At 35.1% G+C, this 20,518-nt stretch overlaps 1 protein-coding gene across 1 annotated transcript; it reads left to right on the forward strand.

Annotated features, from left to right (window-relative positions):
- The first annotated feature begins 752 nt into the window (after positions 1-752).
- LOC145594899 (solanesyl-diphosphate synthase 1, mitochondrial-like) lies at positions 753-20,104 on the forward strand. The gene is made up of 13 exons (XM_081651247.1): positions 753-840; positions 977-1,093; positions 1,171-1,263; positions 6,328-6,408; positions 6,510-6,581; positions 7,179-7,295; positions 9,750-9,836; positions 13,366-13,437; positions 13,530-13,615; positions 15,465-15,597; positions 16,956-17,045; positions 17,363-17,461; positions 19,150-20,104. The coding sequence occupies exons 2-13, from the start codon at positions 986-988 to the stop codon at positions 19,327-19,329; spliced, it is 1,218 nt and encodes a 405-aa protein (XP_081507373.1). The 5' UTR covers positions 753-840; positions 977-985; the 3' UTR covers positions 19,330-20,104.
- The last annotated feature ends 414 nt before the right edge of the window (positions 20,105-20,518 follow it).

The following is a 20,518-nucleotide window of genomic DNA, read 5'->3' on the forward strand; positions in this document are numbered from 1 at the left end:
CCCAAACAAAGAAAGGGAGAAGGGTAAAAAACCATAGCCAATAACTCTACATCGCGCCCCATACTTGTCTCGCACTCTCGCTTCTGCTAAGCCGCAACCGACATAACCCGACTCAGACAACCCAGATTGTGTTAAAGGAGAAGACCCCGTCAAATCAACACATACATCAAGGCCTCTGTCCCAAGAATAAAGTAACATATCTGCTTGACGAAGAGCCCCGTCATTCCCTCCAGTCAACCCGACGTTAACCTCCTTTCTCGCAGAAATCCCATACCGGAATCAAATATCAACAAGGGTATTACGAACAACGTTGTGCCGATGTATAATTCCCACCATCCCAGCACAAGACACTGCATGATCCCCATAAACATCCCATCAAAGAATCTTGAGCAAGCAGAACATAGTGTCGAAATGGAGAACAAAGGAACACCTAACCGGTAGCAAAGAACACAACGGTAAGTCTTACCATTCATATATTATTATTATTATTATTATTATTATATATGCTAAAAAGTATTAAATTTGGCTTTAATTATCATTAACAATATCATTAGCCATATAGATAAACTGAACTGAACTTATTGGATCTGAACCGAGCTGAACTGAACTTAATCTGAAGAGAACAATCCCTTATAGCTCCTACCAAATATCAGCTATGCGCCAATACTGAACCGATTTGAAAAAACTATGGGTTTGGGAGTCGCGCGTTCAAGCAAACGTGTTAGAAATCCCCCCTTTAGACTTTAGAGTTATTTCAACGTTTATGCTGCACCCGTCCCACTCTCTCTCTCCATTACCGTATCTGACTTCTCCATTGAACATAAGAACCAGCTTTCTGAGGTAAGATTGCATATTTTCTTCTTCTTTATTTCTTTTACATCCAACATTAATCCCACATTTTATTGTTAACCGTTAATTTAATTATTATCACTCATTAATCTTACACTTTTCGATTTCCCCTTTGATTTGGCATTAGAAATAAACCATGTTCTTCTCAAGAGGATGTTCCCAGATTTCAAGAACTGGGTTGAATCAATTTCGATTGTTATGCAACTCTAACACCATTATCAATTCTTCTTCAATGTTGTCTAAGGTAAATGGGTATTCATATTTTTTGCATATATCAAGTATTGTTTATTCCACGACTTTCGCATTGTTTTTTTTGTGCAGTATATCGGGGGTTTTACTGAAAATACATCTGGAAGATTCTTTCGTGATGATGCAAGACGTTATATACATCATGTTGCAACGTCTACAATTGAGGTTAGGTGTGACATTTGCAAATTCAACTTCCAAATTTATCACACTCGTTACATGTTTCCTATTGCTAAGACGTAAAATTTATTGAATTCACCTTACAATTTACTTATTTCCGGATTAATAAGCTCATACGAATTCAAAGGGTTGATCAAGAATGACATTAAGAATCGCGAATAATTTTAGTCACTTGTTAGTTGTTACTACACCAATCAAAAGGTGAAGCTAATATTCTCTTCGGAGCCAAAATGATGTTTTAATTTTAATGAACACAACGCAACGATCTCTTTGCTTGCTGGATTGGGTTGCATCTTTGTAGGGTGGAGGTGGTTAAATTTATATTATAATGGCATTCATATATTTTAATAACAACAAAAATGAAAGATGCAAATAGGTGGAGAGTTACCGTCCTTAGAATTTGAATTGATTGCTAATATATGGAATTTGAATACTTGATGGCTATGTATCTATGAAAATACATTTAGCAAAAACTTGTTAATTAATGACGGTGAGACCTCACAACTTTGAAACCATCAAAGATGAGATCTCTTCATCTGTGTCCAGTGTTCTGCTAATAGTGAGACAGTCAGGTACTTGTTCTTGCGATGTAATTTACTGAACTCCCTAGATGATTTCATCAGTAAGAAAAAATCTTTTGTCATTGAGGTAAAGCATCACATAAGTGAAACCTTTGTTTTAAAGGCTCTTTAGTATAGCATGAGGATGATTAGAGCTGTCCAATTTACTTTTTTTAGTCATTTTAATGATTTGAGAGACATAGGCTATGTTCAGCTCATCTAATCCGAATTTTTTACTTATCATCTCTGGTGTGATTTATTTTCCTAATTAGACTAAACTTTGACCTTATTTGTATACTAACCTTTAAGAAAAAATAAAATTATCAAATGAGGATATGAAATGACATTGGATAAAGGGAGGTGTGAAGATCAAGGATAATCAATTTAGCTTTTTGTATGGGAAATCAATGATGGAGGTGATTCATGTTATGAGACAGCTAATAGAGAAGAATGGTTTACTTATGTTTTTTATTGATTTGGAATAGAAACCTATGATAGAATATTGAGTAAGATACTGCAATGGATTCAGATCAGTTCTCAAACTAAAGACACAAATCACAATATCTGAGGGAGAAAGATTGAATTTTTGATTAAATTTTCAAGCCAAAAGTTTCTTACAAATGGTGGGTTTAGCCCGCCACTCTCCTAGGGTGACTTTAGGTTACCAATCTCCACAAAACTCACTCACAAATTACCTACCTCATCAATCTCTTTCTTCCCTTTTTATTTGTACAAGCAATTCCTTAGATGATTACTACTAGCTGTTGATTTTGTCTTATGTGCTGCTCTCTTTCCCATCATTTGCTGCCATCTGTTCTGTGTTGATTGGGGTGGATGCATTTGGCTGCTCTTCTGTAGTCAGAGGTCCGTTAGTGATCCTCTTAGTGCATTCCTTCCTCCTGGAGTAGTTGAGGACCACTGGCAGGGTCTATTGCATCTCCCCCGCCTAGAAGTCTCACCTTGTCCTCAAGGTGAAGGGAGGGAAAACCATCACGCACCATTGTTGCTTCTTTCCAAGTTGCTTCAAACAGGGGCAATTCTTTCCACTTGATCAAAACTTCAGTCACCACCTCTCTGCCTTGTTTCTTCTTCCCGACTTCCAGGACCTCTTCTGGTTCAGCTAATTCTAGCCCTGGGGTTAGTTGCTGAGGTATAGTGTGTGGTTGGGTGGTTGCCAACACACTTCTTCAATTGGGATACATGAAAGACCAGGTGTAACTGACAGTCGGGGGTAGAGCAAGCTTATATGCTACCTTGCCTACCCGCTGTACCACTGCAAATGGCCCATAGTACCTCATAGCAAGTTTCTCAAAGCGTCTCTTTGCCAAGGTGTGCTGGCGATATGGTCTGATTTTCAAGTTTACGTCCTCTCCACCCTGAAATTCTTCTTCCCTCTTTTCATCAGCAAAAATTTTCAATTTCTGCTGATTTCTCAGTAAATTCACACGCATTTCATCAATCATGAAGTCCCGCTCTTGTAACCACTCATCCAAGCTCCCCACTGTCGTCTGCTCCCACCTTAATCAATTTGGGCGGATCCCGACCATAGACTACCTTAAACGGAGTCATCCCTAAAGAGATGTGAGGGGCAGTGTTATAAGAGAATTCTGCCCAGGCTATAACCAGGCAGTCCACTGCTTGGGTTTCTCTCCTGCAAAACATCTGAAGTAGGTCTCTAAGACCTTGTTCACATTTTCAGTCTGACCATCCGTTTGTGGAGGGTAGGCTGTACTTTTCTTCAACTCAGACCCTTGCAACTTGAACTGCTCATTCCAGAAGTGACTCACAAAAACCTTCTCTATCTGACACAATAGAGGAGGGAAACCCATGCAAACACACCACTTCCTTCATGAAAACCTCTGCTACAGTCATGGCATTAAAGGGATGTTTCAGCCCAATAAAGTGAGCGTATTTTGAGAGCCTATCCACAACTACCAACACTGTGTCAAAACCCTTAGACCTCGGTAACCCCTCGATGAAATCTAATGATAAGTCTTCCCAGATGGCTGTAGGCACTGGTAGTGGCTGCAAAAGCCCAGCAGGGCTTAGTTGAGATGCTTTGTTCTGCTGGCAGGTCGCACATCTCTGCACATATTCTCCTACCATCTTCCTCATACCTATCAAGAACCATCCGAAGCTAATCACTTGCAATGGATTCAGATCAATTCTCAAACTAAAGACACAAATTAGTTCTCAAACTAAAGACACAAATCACAATATTTGAGGGAGAGATTGAATCTTTGATTAAATGTTCAAGCCAAAAGTTTCTTACGAACAGTGGACTTAGCTCGTCACTCTCCTAGCCTCCTAGGGTAACTTTAGGTTACCAATCTCCACAAAACTCACTCACAAATTACCTACCTCATCAATCTCTCTCTCCCCTTTTTATATGTACAAGCAATTCCCTAGATGATTACTACTGGCTGCTGATTTTGTCTTCTGTGAATCTGTGCTGCTCTCTTTCCCATCATTTGCTGCCATCTGTTCTGTGTTGATTGAGGTGGATGCATTTGGCTGCTCTGCTGTAGTCAGAGGTCCGTTAGTGATCCTCTTAGTGCGTTCAGGTGCCAACCACTGGTAGTCTCACAGGGTCTATTGCAGATACCTTAGTAGGCTTTATAACTAGTCATTTGGTGGAAACGGAAATAAAGTGACATCGAATATCTATGGTTAGCCCTTTTCTTTTTGCTGTAGTCATGGATGGATAGACAAGTTCAATTTAAGAAGATATACCATGATGCTTGAATGCATGATGGACGGAATTATTATGATGTTTGCCGTGGATATCTTGTTTATTGATGAGACGGAAGGTGTGGAACGTAAGTTGGAATTGTGAAGGCAAACTCGAGGCTTTAGGCAAAGTAGAAGTACGACGGAATATTAGAAATGTATTTTTAGTAGAGTTAGAAATAAGCAGGTAGGAAAAATGGCTGGGAGAATTTTTTTTAATGTTTAGATTTATTTCGATATCTAGGATTTATCAGTTAAAGATGGGAAATTAGATGGAGATGTTTCTCATAGAAACAAAGTAGGTTGCTTGAAGTGGAAGTTTGTTACAAAGTGTACTTATGGAACCCGCTATAAGGAAAAATTCCTCCACATGTCCATTAGCCTGCATTATTATATGGTTTGGAATGTTGGGCAGTGATACATTGTCACATTTATAAGTTGAATGGGGCGGAGATGTGTATGTGGCCATACAAGATATAATCAATTATGGGATGAGATAACTAAAAAAAGAGGGAAAATCAACTAAGATGGTTTGGCTAGAAGAGGGTCGAAGTGATGGGGGTTGTCAAATAGGGAAAGATCTAAGAAAACTTATAGGAGGGTAACTGAGATTGAAAAGTGTCTTTTAGGGATTGAGTAAGGGCCTTGAATAAGGCAAAGTGTAGGGAGAAAATCTACTCCGAGGACATGTCATGACTATAATGAGAAGGGATTTTATGTGCATATTTTTCTACAGAAATGATAATGTGCATATTCTTTGAACTAAATGTCCAAAAAAAGTTGATTGGAATTTAATTTGCATATTTTTGTACATAATTTGCATAAATTTTCATTATCCCATACTCCTAACAGGTTGAAAATGAAATTTGCACATTTAGTAGAAAGTAAATGCACATTTAGTTCAAAACATATGCACATTCATTCTTCTCATTCTTTTCATTTTACGAAGCTTTTAATTGAATCTCTACCCCATACATATACTTTTTTTTTTGTTTTTTCTTTTATCTTGATTAATTGTGTTTTGCAAACTCTAATTGTTTTCCTCTGTGAAGATTTTGCTCCTATGTTTTCCTTAAATTTTTTTTTTCATCTATCCTGTGTCTGCTCTTTCATAAATCTTTCTCAATTTTTTTTTTTTTTTTTTTTTCTGCTCAATGTGTTTGTTCCCATTTTTTTCCACTTTCATTTCATCACTGTTCTGTCTTTGTTCCATGTTTTTTGCGGATGACTCCTTAATACAATTCTTGTTAGCTAACCCAAAAAAGATTGGAACTAAGCCTTGTTGTTGTGGATATCCTTTGATTTTAATTTATGCGTATTTTCGTAAAAAGAAAATTTCAGTAGTTTTTAGCAACGGAATAAAGTATATTTTGCAATAAGTAAACACAAATAAAAAGATATGATATGGTATGGTCAATGGTATAAACCAAGCAATTATGTGCTCATATAAGTCGTACTGAGTATAGCCAAAAGGGGCACTATCTCGTAGTGGGGACACTATTTACTTTTCTAGATGCAAGTTTTATTTCTTAAACCCAACCTTATATGCAAACTAATTGATGAACTGAATATTTTTATGTAAGCTAGTTGATGGGTGTGCACATGAAATGTTTTGTTCTTCTTAAGGGGATATTAAATTTTCATTATTTGGCCAATTGGTCTCATTCTTTTGAAGAGGCTTTTAATTTCAAAATTTCAATTATGTTTCAACATTGTATGTAATTTTATTTTTCCACTGAAACTTGCTAAATTACTTTTGCAGGTCCGATCAGATCCTTTTTCCCTTGTTTCTGATGAGTTATCACTCGTAGCTGATAGATTGCGGTCAATGGTAGTCACAGAGGTGCAATAGTTACCCAGCTTTTGTGATAAATAAGTAATGTTGAATCAAATAAGGCAACTAAAGAGTGGGCATCTGATGTTCATTGTACCGATTTCTTTCAGGTCCCTAAGTTGGCATTTGCTGCTGAATATTTCTTCAAAATTGGAGTTGAAGGAAAGCGCTTTCGTCCCACGGTATGTGTACATTCCTACATTGTGTGTATATATATATATATACGCATATATATATATACGTATATATATATATACGTATATATATATATACGTATATATGTATATGTATATGTATATGTATATGTATATGTATATTAAAGGGTTGAATCATTATTATGTAACATGAACTACAAGGATGAGTGGCATGATGTCAATAGTTTCATTGGAAATTGAGAGTTCGTTTAGATAGTCCTCAAACACATGACAATTGAAGACATTTTCTTTTTCTTTGAAAATTTGATAGATATGTGTAGTTAACTCAGGTGTGTTGATGATTTGTCTACGTTACTGATATTCTGACATGAGTTACTCTTAATCTGTCATAGTATGTATAATTTGCCATTTCAGAGAAGGAATAAAACTGTTCTTCGACCATCATGCTTGCTTGTTGTGGTGTTTGTGAAACAGTATAATGTTATGACATTGGATTTTACCTCTCCTGTATTTATTGTAGATTTTTTATTGTCAGTTTGGCTAAAAGTTTTGACATTTGAATTAGTTGTCTTATTAATTTCTTATCTCGCCATATATTATTTTTTAAAAAATTGAAATGTACAGGTTTTATTATTGATGGCAACAGCTTTGAACATGTCTGATAGACTAGCACTTGATTATTTGGAAACACCGCTTCGTAGAAGACAACAGTGCATTGCTGAGATCACAGAAATGATCCATGTCAGTGTATATTTATCTTTTTTTTTTTTTTACTTTCCTTGCATTGTTATATGCATTTTTGTTAATTGTTTTGTTAGTTTCCCAAAGTTCAAGTTACCTAAATGGATGCTGAATTATGGTGTCAGGTTACTTGTGTGTATATATATGTTATTATGTTGACTTTTACTCCTCTCTAAATTTTTTTAAGCCTGCAACACATGGTGTATGTAGTCCAGAGTACTTTTGCGACAAAATCGATAAGTTGATATAGCTATGAACTATGGAAAGCTTTTGGGTAACCTAGATCAAAGATCTACAAATTTTGTAATGAAAAAACTTACACTTTGGGCCCACTTTAGGGTTAAATGCTGGAAAATTGGTACTCAGGGAGAGAGGGGGGTACCTACCTCCTTGCCGCAATCTTTGGCCATTGAAGAGAGATAGATTGCTGGCTTGCTGCCTTCCTTTCCTTTATTTTCTTCATTCTTATGTATGTGAGAAGTGAATGTTAATAGATGTCCGAGATTTAGTGTTATGGTTCTCATCACATTAACCTAAGGCTAACTCTTAATTTTAATGCTCAATTATATTTTCTCCAAAAGTTTTTTAAATCCTTAACGTTTTCATACTGCTATAAGTCCTTTTAGTCTAACCTCTTGTTCGCTAATTTAAGTGCATAATGCTATGTGCACTCGAAAGAAAATAAATACTAATGTAAAAAAACCCCAGCATGGATATCCCCCCCCCCCCCCCCCCACCCCAAAAAAAAATAAAAAAAATAAAAATCATTTATATAAATAAATATAGGTTAGGATCTGGTGAGAAGGGCACATAAGGTGAGAAGTGTGAGAAATCCAGAATTTGGTATAGATACATCAAGTATATATTATGGATACATAATTAGTAAACTATAAAGTATAAATGCATTAGTAGTGCATTGTAGGTCCATTAGTATAACTCGTATTAGACAAGTACATCTCCATTAATTTGTTTGACTTATCAAAGTTAGCGGATGTTTTGTAACGCAAAAACTAGAGGATTTACATAATCCAAATTAAACTCTAAATTGATAAAAAGTTGTTCATATTCCTCAATCCAATATTGCAATTAGGCATTAAACAATCAGTATCCTAACCCCCCGTACAGCCGATGTTTTTATATGCAATCTTAATTTGGTGGGTATCGACTATCAAGGCTTTTGGCTGTAGCTACTTTCAACCTGTGGTTCTTTGACGAATTGTCCTACATTGTCGATGACATAATCAACAATATCAACCTTGAAATTACGTGTTGATCTGTAAAATGAAGGTTCTTAATTTTCTAAGCTTCAACACACACCATTAACAGACATTAGAATCTTCGAAACAGAGAGAGGAGAGAGAATGTAATGGAGAGAGAAGTTGGTCTGAAGTCTTATATTACGTTCAATTTTATAGAAAATAATGGATAGTCTTTATTAATTCCTCTAAAAGATGCTTAAAGCCTTAAATTCTCTTATAAAGTTATAATCTTGAGCGTTGATATATTTAAGGGTTGAGATTACACATTTACAAGCCAAACAATATCCTATTGTTGCTTAAAGAGAGAATAATGCCAGTTGAAATGTTATGAGAGAACAACTTTTAAATAATATTGGTTACACTTACAATAATTGCGTTTTGATAGCGAGAGTAAGGGTTCCTTGATTACTGATTTTTGATTGATCTCTGATTATTCGGGGTCTGCAATTTTGATTTTCTTATTTATGATGTTTTTCTAATTGATGTGCATTGGGTTCTCAAAAGATTGTAGCATTCAGCTTGATTTTAATATGTAGTTGATGATATAGAGTTTCTGAGAGAGAGAGAGGATGGAAAAGAGAGAAATGTTACGATGAATGTGCTGAAACTCTTGAATTTACTTTAATTGCCATTTTTTCTATCGGTTAGACACATTCAGTATTAAGTATGCTATTACAATCCCCCCCCCCCCCCACGCACACCCTAACACCATTTTTTTTCAGCGTTTGGAAACTGTTTTCATTCTTATTAGTAACACGAGCTCAAACTATATCAATTGGTCTATCTCCATATTGTCTCTGTTATTGTTTTGTTATGCTTCTATCTCCATATTGTCTCTGTTTCTGTTATTGTTTTGTTATGCTGGTATAGAAATGACATTGTAAGTATGATTTTTAAATTGTATAGGTCCCAAACTCTCAATATAACATAATCTTCTTTATGCTTTACTTGATACATTTGTTGTCCCTCGTTTTTCAACTCTGTAGGCTGTAGCATACCTTTTTGTAAGCTTTATCTTTTGTACAGGAATGCATGCTTGAGTATTGTAAGTATTTGATCTATTTGTGATTTACCAAATTTTGTATTAGCTGGACCTTAAGGCATTCCCTTAACTACTAATGTGTAGAAATCTTAGATTTAATGATTGAAATGGGTATTATCTATTGGCTTAACTGAGACACTTTTGTTCCTATAGGTGGCAAGCCTTCTTCATGATGATGTATTGGATGATGCTAATACAAGACGTGGTGTGAGATCATTAAACTCTGTAATGGGGAATAAGGTACTGTTTTCAGCTTCTTATGCAGCATGTCAAATTTGGTAATTAAATAATGAAATCTGATTTATTAACTTTCCAAATAATAAAATATTTGGCCTCCTTTAATAATCTTAGAGCTCAATTGTCATGTTTTCTTAGTGGAAACGACTTCATTAAGAATCCAGGTTTAGCAGATAAATATTCCCGAGTCAAGCGTCTAATAAAGCAAACATTCTTAAAAGGGGAAAATGATTATCTGTAAAACAGAATCAAATTGACATTCACGCCAAGCGAATAAGGAGTCTAACAGCACCCAGAGTACATACTGGAACTTAGGCGCTAGGCCCTATTGCAAAACTGGCCTCTTGTGATGTGAAGCTTCTAAACAGCTCTTCCCTCAAGTAATCTTAGGCTTGGTAGGCTGTTGATAATACAGTTTTGGGTCTTGTTTCAGCAGCTTTTAAATTCTCTTGCAACAAATAATTGGTGGTCCCACTTATGGAAATCAGATTTGTAATATAACATTCAACTATATATAATGTCATTCATTAAAAAAAAACCCTATAACTTCACTGTCACAAAGAATAGGTACAACGTACAACGGTGTGTTGATAGGTCATTACATGACTCTATGCTCAAAATATGTAAGCTATTTCCTGTTCTTTATGCTCACAAACCTCCATTTCTCACACACGTTTTTAGTGCACAACTTAAAGAGTAAATAGAGTACGCCCAGCACTTTTCCAAAAAAAAAAAAAAAAAGAGTACGCCCAGCATGATTTAGAGTTGGTCTAGATAATCTGGGTACTTGGTGTTTGTTGTTTTCATTGGAAAGCATGGTTATACCTACTTTCAAGAAAACATTTTACTTTTGTACATGCATCCCCATGGTTTTGGTTGTCTCTCATGTATTTACCAATACATACACCTAGCTGGTCTTACATCTCTTGTACACCTTAGTGGTCGTATTTACACCCAAACACCTCAAATTTTCTTAACTATGTAGAAAATATTCTTTTTCTTCATTCATACAATAATACCAAGTACTCAATTCTTTTGAGGTACAATCCCTTTGTTGGTAATAGGTGCCAATTAAATTTTTACGTGTATGAAATGTGATGCATCAAACATTAATATCAACCAATAATCAATGTTTATGATACTAGTAGTGAATACTCTTAATTCGAGAGTGAGGGATAGCTCAAATGGTTAGAGCTTCCCTCTCGGTTCCAAGAGATTTTGGGATCGATTCTCATCGTCTGCCCTTGTGGCTCTCTAAACACCCAAAAAATTAATACCCTTAATCCTGTGTTAATTTGCAAGATAACACTTCCACTCACCCGTGTGTTGGAGATTGCAAAGCTTTAAATAAGGATAACATATCACAACTACTACCTAGGCTTAAGGAAACAAACTTACTTTTTAGTGGGTATTCTCACTAATAGTACAATATCTTAACTAAGTATAAGCATTACAATTGACTAAGTAATTAAGACTCACGTTAATTTCTAGTCATACGAAATTAAAGAAACTCAATAACTAAGCTCCGAAGTACTGGAAACCATCAAACCAAACAAATGCAATTTTGAACCTTAAGAGAGAGTTTGAGATGATGAGGATGAAAAATAGTGAAGGTTTTAAGGAATGTGGTAATTGGCTAATGTCCATCATTGGTTAAGAATTTGACAATCATAGAGTGGTGGAAAACTTCTTGTTAGGCTATCGGAAAGGTATGAAACTTAACTTTGTTCCACTGAAGAAACTCCCTCCATCCCATTTAAAAGCCCCATTTTCATTGGGCACATAGATTTAGAAGATACATTTAAATGGGTTATTGTTGATTAAAGATGAATAAAGAAAGTAGTGGATATATTTTATTGTATTAGGGGAAAGAGAGAGAAGATATGGTGGGTTTAAAGGGGTTTTGTTGATTAAAAGTGAATAAAAATATAAGCTTAAGCTCACCTTCGCTTCAATCAGTTTAATTTAGTTTTTAATTTCCTTCTCTCATAAACAATTCATTTTAGCTCTATTCAGTTCAGTTGTTTTTGGTAAATCGGAACAGGCCTTTAGTGGATGATGAATTCCACTGAAAGGAAAAATGGGGCTTTTAAATAAGGAAAAACATTAGGGAGAAATGGGCTATCAATAGGGGACGGAGGGAGTACTAATGATTTCTCAAAGTTGACAATTTCGGAGTTAATCAATTCAGTACATGCCATTAATCAAAGAAGTATGAAAAATGAAGATGGTGATAAAGTTGGAGGTGGCCTATTGGCTTAGTCATCTTACCACAAAAAGAAAGGCAAATCTCTCTAATGCAACAATTGTTATAAGATCGGTCACGAGGAAAAAGATTGTTGGCGTAAGGGAAAACCTAAATGCTTCAACTGTCAAATTTCGGTATATAGCAAAGAATTGCAGCTTTCAAAATGATGAGCAAGAGTTCATGGAACAAGTGGCCGTTAATGAAACTTTGTTTTGAAGTTGTGAGTGAGATGTTCACTGTGGAGAGAGTGCTACATTCAAAGATTAGAGGTTGATGATAATGTGCATCAACAACATTTGTATGAGATGAGAAGTGCATCTTGGATGAAGAGACGTGCTTCATTTAAAAGGGTGTGTTGAAGTTAGAGCTTCAAAGTTTAGTTATTTAGTTTCTTTAATTTTAATATTTTTAGGAATTAGGCATGACATGACAGCGATATGAATGTGGAATCCGAACCACAATAAGTACCTCATACAATAGAGAGATTCAAAGGCCGGTGAAAATTTGCTTAAGAGGACTTCAATTGACTCATTATAGTAGATCTACTATTCACACAATAATTAGGAGGTGATTTCTTCCTCTTTCTACTTGTTCTAAACAGCCGATTTAGATCATTTTTGCTATTAGGCCTATTACTATGATATTAGGTTTTAAATGGCAAGTCCCTGCACCTGTATCCATATTTAGGACAATGCCTTCATGTCCTGAACTTCCAAGCATAACAAGTCAGACTCTTGCACATATACTCAACAGTTATATGTCATACCTATAAACTACGTGTGTCAGATTTATAAACAACTCCCACTATACGGGTCTTACTAGATGGAGGAAAACTGAATGTGGCTAAGAAGATATCAGTGAATGAGACTTAATTTTAAATTAGATTTGGGGTTTGATTAATTATCAAAATATACAGTAAGGCTAAAAGAGAATTCTTATCAAAATTCATCCTCCTGATTTATCCCTTATTTTGTTTTAGTTATAGAGCAAACTCATTGCTTGCTTCCTCTCCAAGCCAATCCTAACAGACTTTTATGCACTACCTATGATTCTCCTCTCCTTAGGTCAGTTTATTACATAACTTTTAGTGAGCATGTGCCATAAACGAAAGTTTGGCAATGAAATTGGGATGGATGTAAAAGAAAAGTATGATGATAAAATTGAAACAGAAAGAGTAGAAGATACCCCCTTGACCTAGTATATGGGTGTCTGTTTCTGTATTACTTCATATTACACTGACATTTCTTAAGCATGCTTCTGACTTCATCTATTCATACAATGCAGTTGGCAGTTTTAGCAGGTGATTTGTTGCTCTCTAGGGCTTGTGTAGCTCTAGCCTCTTTGCAAAATAATGAGGTAAGACCTTTGAAATCATGACTTAAATTAACAAAAAAAAAAAAAAAAAAAAAAAGCATGTGGCAGATTTCAAATGAGGATGCATTTTGCAGGTTGTCTCATTAATAGCTGAGGTTGTACAGCATCTTGTCACTGGTGAGACAATGCAGATGACAACAACGTCTGCGCAGCGATTAAAGTATGTAGTTATGCTCTGGGGGTTATATTTTTATGCACCTTTTGCAGTCATGCTATGCTTGGAAAGTGTGACTAGATATTTTATGTACAATAAGGTTGTTGTTCTTGATAAAAAAAATAAAAAAAAATAAAATAAAAAAAAAAAAAAAGAAGGTGTTTTTCATAAAGCTAAGACTGCTTGTGTTGACCGGTGCAATATTTCCATCTTATCTTATGCACAGATTCATCATTTCGAGTTTTCTGACATGATATTAGGATTAATACTTTAATATGTCAATATTTCTTGCTTGTTTGATGTAAGTTTTTAAAGGTTATGAATATTTAAGGAATAGTGGAAGTGAAGATGGGATTTTAGGAAACAAAAGGGTAATAAGAGAGCGTTTTGTGGACATTAAACATTTGAAGGAAAATTGTCTCGGTAATTCTATTGAGTAATTATGTGTGCTAAAGAAAGAATTTTATCTCATGGGTATCTTTTAATATTTGATTTACTTTAGATGTGTATAAGCTATGAAGACATGGACGCGGTCCTATATGGAATTACTTGAAATTAGGTGTTGTAAGTTTTGTTAGAATGAGAATATTTAGCAGCTCTTTCAAGCTGATAGAAATGATTATTTAATTGGGCAAAAATGTCTAGAAGAACCTGTATATACTATTGGGGGGGGGGGGGGGGGGGTTAGCAATTCTTCTAGTACCCAACTTGTGGGAGGGTGGTACAGTTTCATGGATGTCACTTGTCTTATTTTGAGTGGAAAAAATCATTATAGACAAGGTGGACGACAAGGTCAGACAAAGTGTTAAAGTTGGAAAACTGCATCCTTGCTACATAGTTAGCCTTCCTGCGCTCCCATTAAAATTTTGTTAAACCATTTTCCATTTGGCAATGAGAAGAGTGGATATTGTTCACAATGCTTTTGTATTTTGATGCTACAGACTGTTCTGTTGCTCCATTGAAATTCTTTCAGGATGCTTGGTAACTGCCATTTCTGGGTGTTGAGACCTTAAGATAGTCAAGATCTTTTAAACAAGTGACATTTTGGGAGATACACTCTGAGTTTGGTGATGGCCCATTATATTGATCGGCACTCAAGAGGCAATGGTTGTAGTGGGTGTTTTGGTACTCTGGATACTCTTTGCAAAACCTATAGGCTCTTACTTTTCACATCTTTCCAGATGCTGAATGCAATATTGAGTACTCCAGGGAATATTACCAATGTTGAAAGATTTTGGAGACTTAACCAGCGTATGAAAGGTTGAGTAAAGAATTCAGAGCTGACTAGGAATGGATACGAAGGGTTGATTCTACTATAAAATTGAAAAAATGGAAAAAGAGGGAGAATATAAATATGTTATATGGAAACAAATATGTGGTGTTATAGTATTATTTACTTGGCAAAAATCAATTTAAAAAGTGGAATCCATGCTAGAAAAATTCTTTTTGCTTTTGCTGGCAGACTAAATATAGGGCTATCAAAGCTAATTGATTTTTCTGGCTTATTACTGTTGTGAACCTTGGGTAATAACTGTTCTAATATCCTTACATTTCCTGGGAAGAGGCTTATAAGTTTTGATAGATGGTAATTCTTGCCATTACTGATTTATTTTTGTTTGCTTTTCAACACTCTTAATTAAATATTTAAATACAAAACCATATTTTCAAGTTGTTCTTTTTTGCCTCTTGCTGTGGTGCCTAACGTACAGCAGTTTTCCCATTTGCTTTTTATGTAATTCCTCAGAAGGTCCAGATTGTTGATGCTATTTTTTTTTTTTTTCTTTTTTTAATTTCAAATATCTTGCTATGTATAATACGAAGCATAGCTGATATTTTTGTTCATTTCTACTCGCAGCATGCAGTATTACATGGAAAAGACCTACTACAAAACAGCATCATTGATCTCAAATAGCTGCAAGTCCATTGCACTTCTTGCAGGGCAATCTACTGAAGCTGCTATGTTATCTTACGAGTATGGGAAGAACTTGGTGAGTGGTATCTTTGTCAGTGTATATTATGGCTGGAATCATAAAAGAAATTACTTGTCAATTTTGTGGAAACTTTGTTGTTGGATATTTCTTATGGTGTTATGTCTGGCTTGCAGAAGATGAATATGCCTATGTTAAGTAGCTGATAATTTGTCAATGTCAATTAAATCAAAATGAGCCTACCCTATTAATCTTCGAATGTGCTGTCTTAATTTTGGTGTTTTTGCTAATTTGCTTGTATTCTAAATGTATGCTGAATAGCTTGTGCTGCTTGAACCTGTAAGTGTCCACAGTTAAGTGTTCATTATTTTTTATGAATATTACGGCTTCTTAGAGGGTTATATTTCCTCCAAATTTATCTATTTTCAGGCTTGTGGAAGCTTTCCTTGAATATTAAATTCTTAATAATACATGTGGAATGATGAATTTATGGTTTTGGGAGACTTGGCTTGTGAACTCTGGTTGCATAAATGTGTGGTGCTGGCATTTTTCTTATATTGTGAATGGAGTGTCGATCAGTCGATCTCTATATATATCTAAATTTAGTTATACTTGTAGCATAAGCTCTTTTTTTTTAATAAATTTTGCCTGAAAGTAACTTTCAACCATTTTTGAATGAAACCTTAATAAGATGTTATCTGCTTGGAGGATGTAATTTCGTTGACAAATGAAGTTAAACTCCCTCTTTCACATTTTCATTTGAATTTTTGGTAATGCTTATTGAAATACGAATGGATCTTCTTTCTTAATGGAGTACTACAAACTTACAGAGGGTAGATATCAATTATATACTGTTGTTTTGCGGCACTGGTAATTAAACTTGATCTTGTAACCACTAATCTGATTTAAATGTTGTGGGAGCAAAAGGTGTTCAGCCCCAAATATTTATTTTTGTTAATATCTGACTTTTTGTTTGCTCGACGACACTTTGCACAGGATTTTAGGACAGTAACAACGTAGAGAAAACGAATTCAAAAAGAAAAGTTCTCAATAAACATTCAGCATACTCTTTTCTTATTACAAACCCCTATATATAAGAAAAGCACATAACTTCTCCACAACAGTTTCCCCCATAACAAATTCCACACACCTATCTAGGAATCACCATATTTGATTGAAAACAAATTTTACGGGGTCGCCCTTAAGTGGAGCTAACTGACTTTGACGCCTTTTTCTGGCATGCATAAGTGAAAGGGAGTGGAAGTTTAGGATGATTTCTGGCAATGTGCTGCAGAAAGCTAGCAGATGTAATACTGTTCATCTAACACAATTGTGTTACTAAATTCATATTAAGCAAACTTCAGTTTGATATCAGTACATATTACTCATTACATCTCTGATTCTTTTTTCTTCCACAGGGATTGGCATTCCAATTGATCGATGATGTTCTTGATTTCACTGGCACATCTGCATCACTTGGAAAGGGTTCACTTTCTGACATTCGTCATGTAATTACCTCTTTTCTGTGATTAAGTGTTGTACATGTTTGCCAATATTCTTCTTCAGGGAATGACAATTCATTCATACACATCAAAAGTGTCTGGAAGCCACAACGTTAACAAGTCAGATTGGAGGTCAATTTAGTGGGAGATGGAAAATTTCCTAACCTAGAAAGATACTCGTATTACAGTGTAATCAGCAATACCCCTTGCTGTAGTATGTTCTTAGCATCACTGCCATAGAACTTGCTGCAAATCAGTCTTAATATGATAGATGTCTATTTTCTTTAACTCAAAGTGCTACATGTTTGCATTCTTTTCTACAGGGAATCATCACAGCACCTTTGTTGTTTGCCACAGAAGAATTCCCTCAATTAGGTGAAGTTGTGCAGCGAGGCCCTGACAACCCTGCAGATGTTGATCTTGTATGTTTATCTGTGAACCTCATGTTAAAATCCTGCATTATTTCTTGTTTTGAATCTTGTGGAAATCAATGTTTTACTATGTGTTAGGTGCCATTTTTTTATCAACCTCTGTTACATTTACATTCAAAGTTATTCTTATAAAGTATAGCCATTTGGGCATTAAGACTTTGCAGGTTGGTCAATTGAACATTTTTTTCCAACTCATGCTACCTTACAAGTCTGGAAGCATTTTTGCTAGAATCTCGTGTAATGAACTTTCTGAATTTTTAAAAAGTTACTAGAGCAATAAAATATTGTACAATGAAATACTTGGAGTGAGAAGTGAACATTGGTCAGCAAAAGGCTTTTATTATGGCTCCATAATCTGGTTGGCCAATCTGTTGGCAATGATGTCTTGTGTTCTCTGGACTTCCCTGGATAATTGCAAGGCTCAGAAGCCAATTTCTATTATACCCAGATTCTATTTAAGAAATTGAGTTGTGCAATTTGTGAACATTACCTGGGTTTGGTGATAAATTGGGGTTTGGATCGAGGCATTGCACCATTGCACCAAGGATATGCATCTATGGTGGTCATTTTCTCTGGACCTACCTTTTTTCAGGAAATTGTTTAGGATGTCTAGTCAAGAATAAATGCCTGTCATACAAGTATGTTAAAGTTGATCTACAATTATCTTTGCATTAGCCAATGGCCCAATACTGAAATTTGGTAGATAATTAGGAAAGAATTGATGATTCCCTGCTAGGTTTTGGTTTAAAAGTGTCATATGCTGGGGAAGTTCTTATTGTGTGCTCATTGTTAGTGATGTGGCAGATACGGGTGGAAATATTTTTTGGTAGTGTTCATAATTTCATATCTTCGGTGCCTGTTGGCTTGAACACGCCATACAACCTATTTTCCTGGTAGGGTATTAATCACAAAACTTATAGATAGATCTTTTGCATTAGAAAAGCAATTTTTTTTTTTCATTTTGTATATTGGTAAAAGAAAAATTGTATGCTTGAACTTTCTTGTTTACCAGATTATGTTCCAGTGGCAGGGTTTTATTCATCTATATATTATATAATTTATTTAGTTTTTAATTATTTATTTAGTTTTTAATTATTTATTTAGTATTTTTTTTAAAATATGTTACGATCCTCTCGTTGAGGCCACAAGAGGTAGCTCTTGACTGCGGATTTAATGATCCATTGCAAGGTATGGGACTTGAGTCCCACATCGGTCATATGGGGGGCTAATGTGGGATTTATATAGGACAATGGGCTCTCCTCCCTTTGAGCTAGCTTTTGGGGTGGCTCTCCTATTGTCCTGTATCAGTGGGGTATCAGAGCAGGCACCTCTCCTTCGAGGCCACATGAGGGCATGTGGCTCTTGAACAGGGGTGTATGTTACGATCCTCTCGTTGAGGCCACAAGAGGTAGCTCTTGACTGCGGATTTAATGATCCATTGCAAGGTATGGGACTTGAGTCCCACATCGATCATATGGGGGGCTAATGTGGGATTTATATAGGACAATGGGCTCTCCTCCCTTTGAGCTAGCTTTTGGGGTGGCTCTCCTATTGTCCTGTATCAAAATACTTGCATAATATCGTAGATTTTTTGAAATTAAATTCTGGTTAACAAATTTGATGTATTTGTATAAATTTTTGTGTTTTTATTTTATTTTATTTTTATTTTTTGCATTTAGGCTCTTGATTATCTTGGGAGAAGTCAAGGAATTCAAAGAGCGAAGGATTTAGCATTGAAGCATGCAAACCTAGCGGCTGCAGCTATTGATTCTCTACCCGAGAGTGATGATGATGATGTTAGAAGGTCAAGGCAGGCCCTTATAGATCTTACACGCATAGTCATAAACAGAACAAAGTGAAGAAAGATTTACTTGAAGCTTTTGAAGTCCACAGCTTTGTTTGATCTATTTTTGTATACATGTATAATGAGGCAGTCCCAAGTATACTGGTTGGCCTCAATATTCTTTCACAGGTTCAATTATGTACGTTTGCTGCTGTTTAGAAGCAGGTCTTTATGACTTTATTGGACGTAAAAGTAGCAGTAGTGGATGTAGCATAGTGAATGTATTTTTTTTTTTTTTATGGGAATAGTTACGAAGGAATTTTTGTTTTAAGGCTTTTCTAGGTGCCTTTGAGCCTTTTGTTTCTACTCCCTCTGCTTCTTAATAAACACAACACTAATTTTTTTACATTCGTTTCATAATAATTGCGACAATTCTAATTTGAAAGAACATGGTCAATCGGGAGTAGAATCTCCTTTTAGCTGTCCTTTTTTGTTGGTGAATGGATCTTTATAGATGTTAAATATCCTAAAAGGATCATATTATCAAAAGAAAACTAGCTAATCCTCATGGTGAAGAGGAAAAGGAGCCTGGGCTAGAGTGAAAAATTCTGACATTTTGGTTGAATTTTTTTATTTTTTATTATTTTTTATTTTTTTTTTTATTATTATTAAAGGAATGAAAGCTGAAGAAGGGGTTACTAAATGCCACAATGGAATTATTCATGCCCGGTATTAAATGACCTTTCTACCCTTATCAATTTAATATTTGACCCCACCCAATTTGTCTCACCATGTGGGCCCCCTCCAATTTTTATTTTTATTTTTATTTTTTATTTTATTTTTATTTTTTTGTATTTGCTCATAAACTATTACATGATATATTAAAATTTTAAATTAAATTTTTTCCTCATAAAAAAATAAAAATTGAATTTAACTATGAGTATTAAATTAGATTCATGTGAAAAAAATAAAACTTTAAATAAAATTCGTAAATTACTAATTAAATATATTTTGTTATTTTTAATAATTATAAAAAAAATATTTTAAAATTTTAAACGGTACATGATCGCATGCAATATGCGACTGTACCATGGTGTAGTCGCATATTACATGCGTTCGTGTACATTAGAAATGTATATATATATAAAAAAAAAAAAAAAAAAAAAAAAGAGAAAAGTTCGACATATACTTGACTCGACAGCGTTGAAGGTTCGTCATCCCCAAGTGCCTCCGTTATGAACGGACCGACGTCGACTCATTTTAAT

This window comes from Chenopodium album, chromosome 19 (assembly GCF_948465745.1).
Source record: "Chenopodium album chromosome 19, dcCheAlbu1.1, whole genome shotgun sequence".
NCBI classification, from domain to species: Eukaryota; Viridiplantae; Streptophyta; class Magnoliopsida; order Caryophyllales; family Amaranthaceae; genus Chenopodium; species Chenopodium album.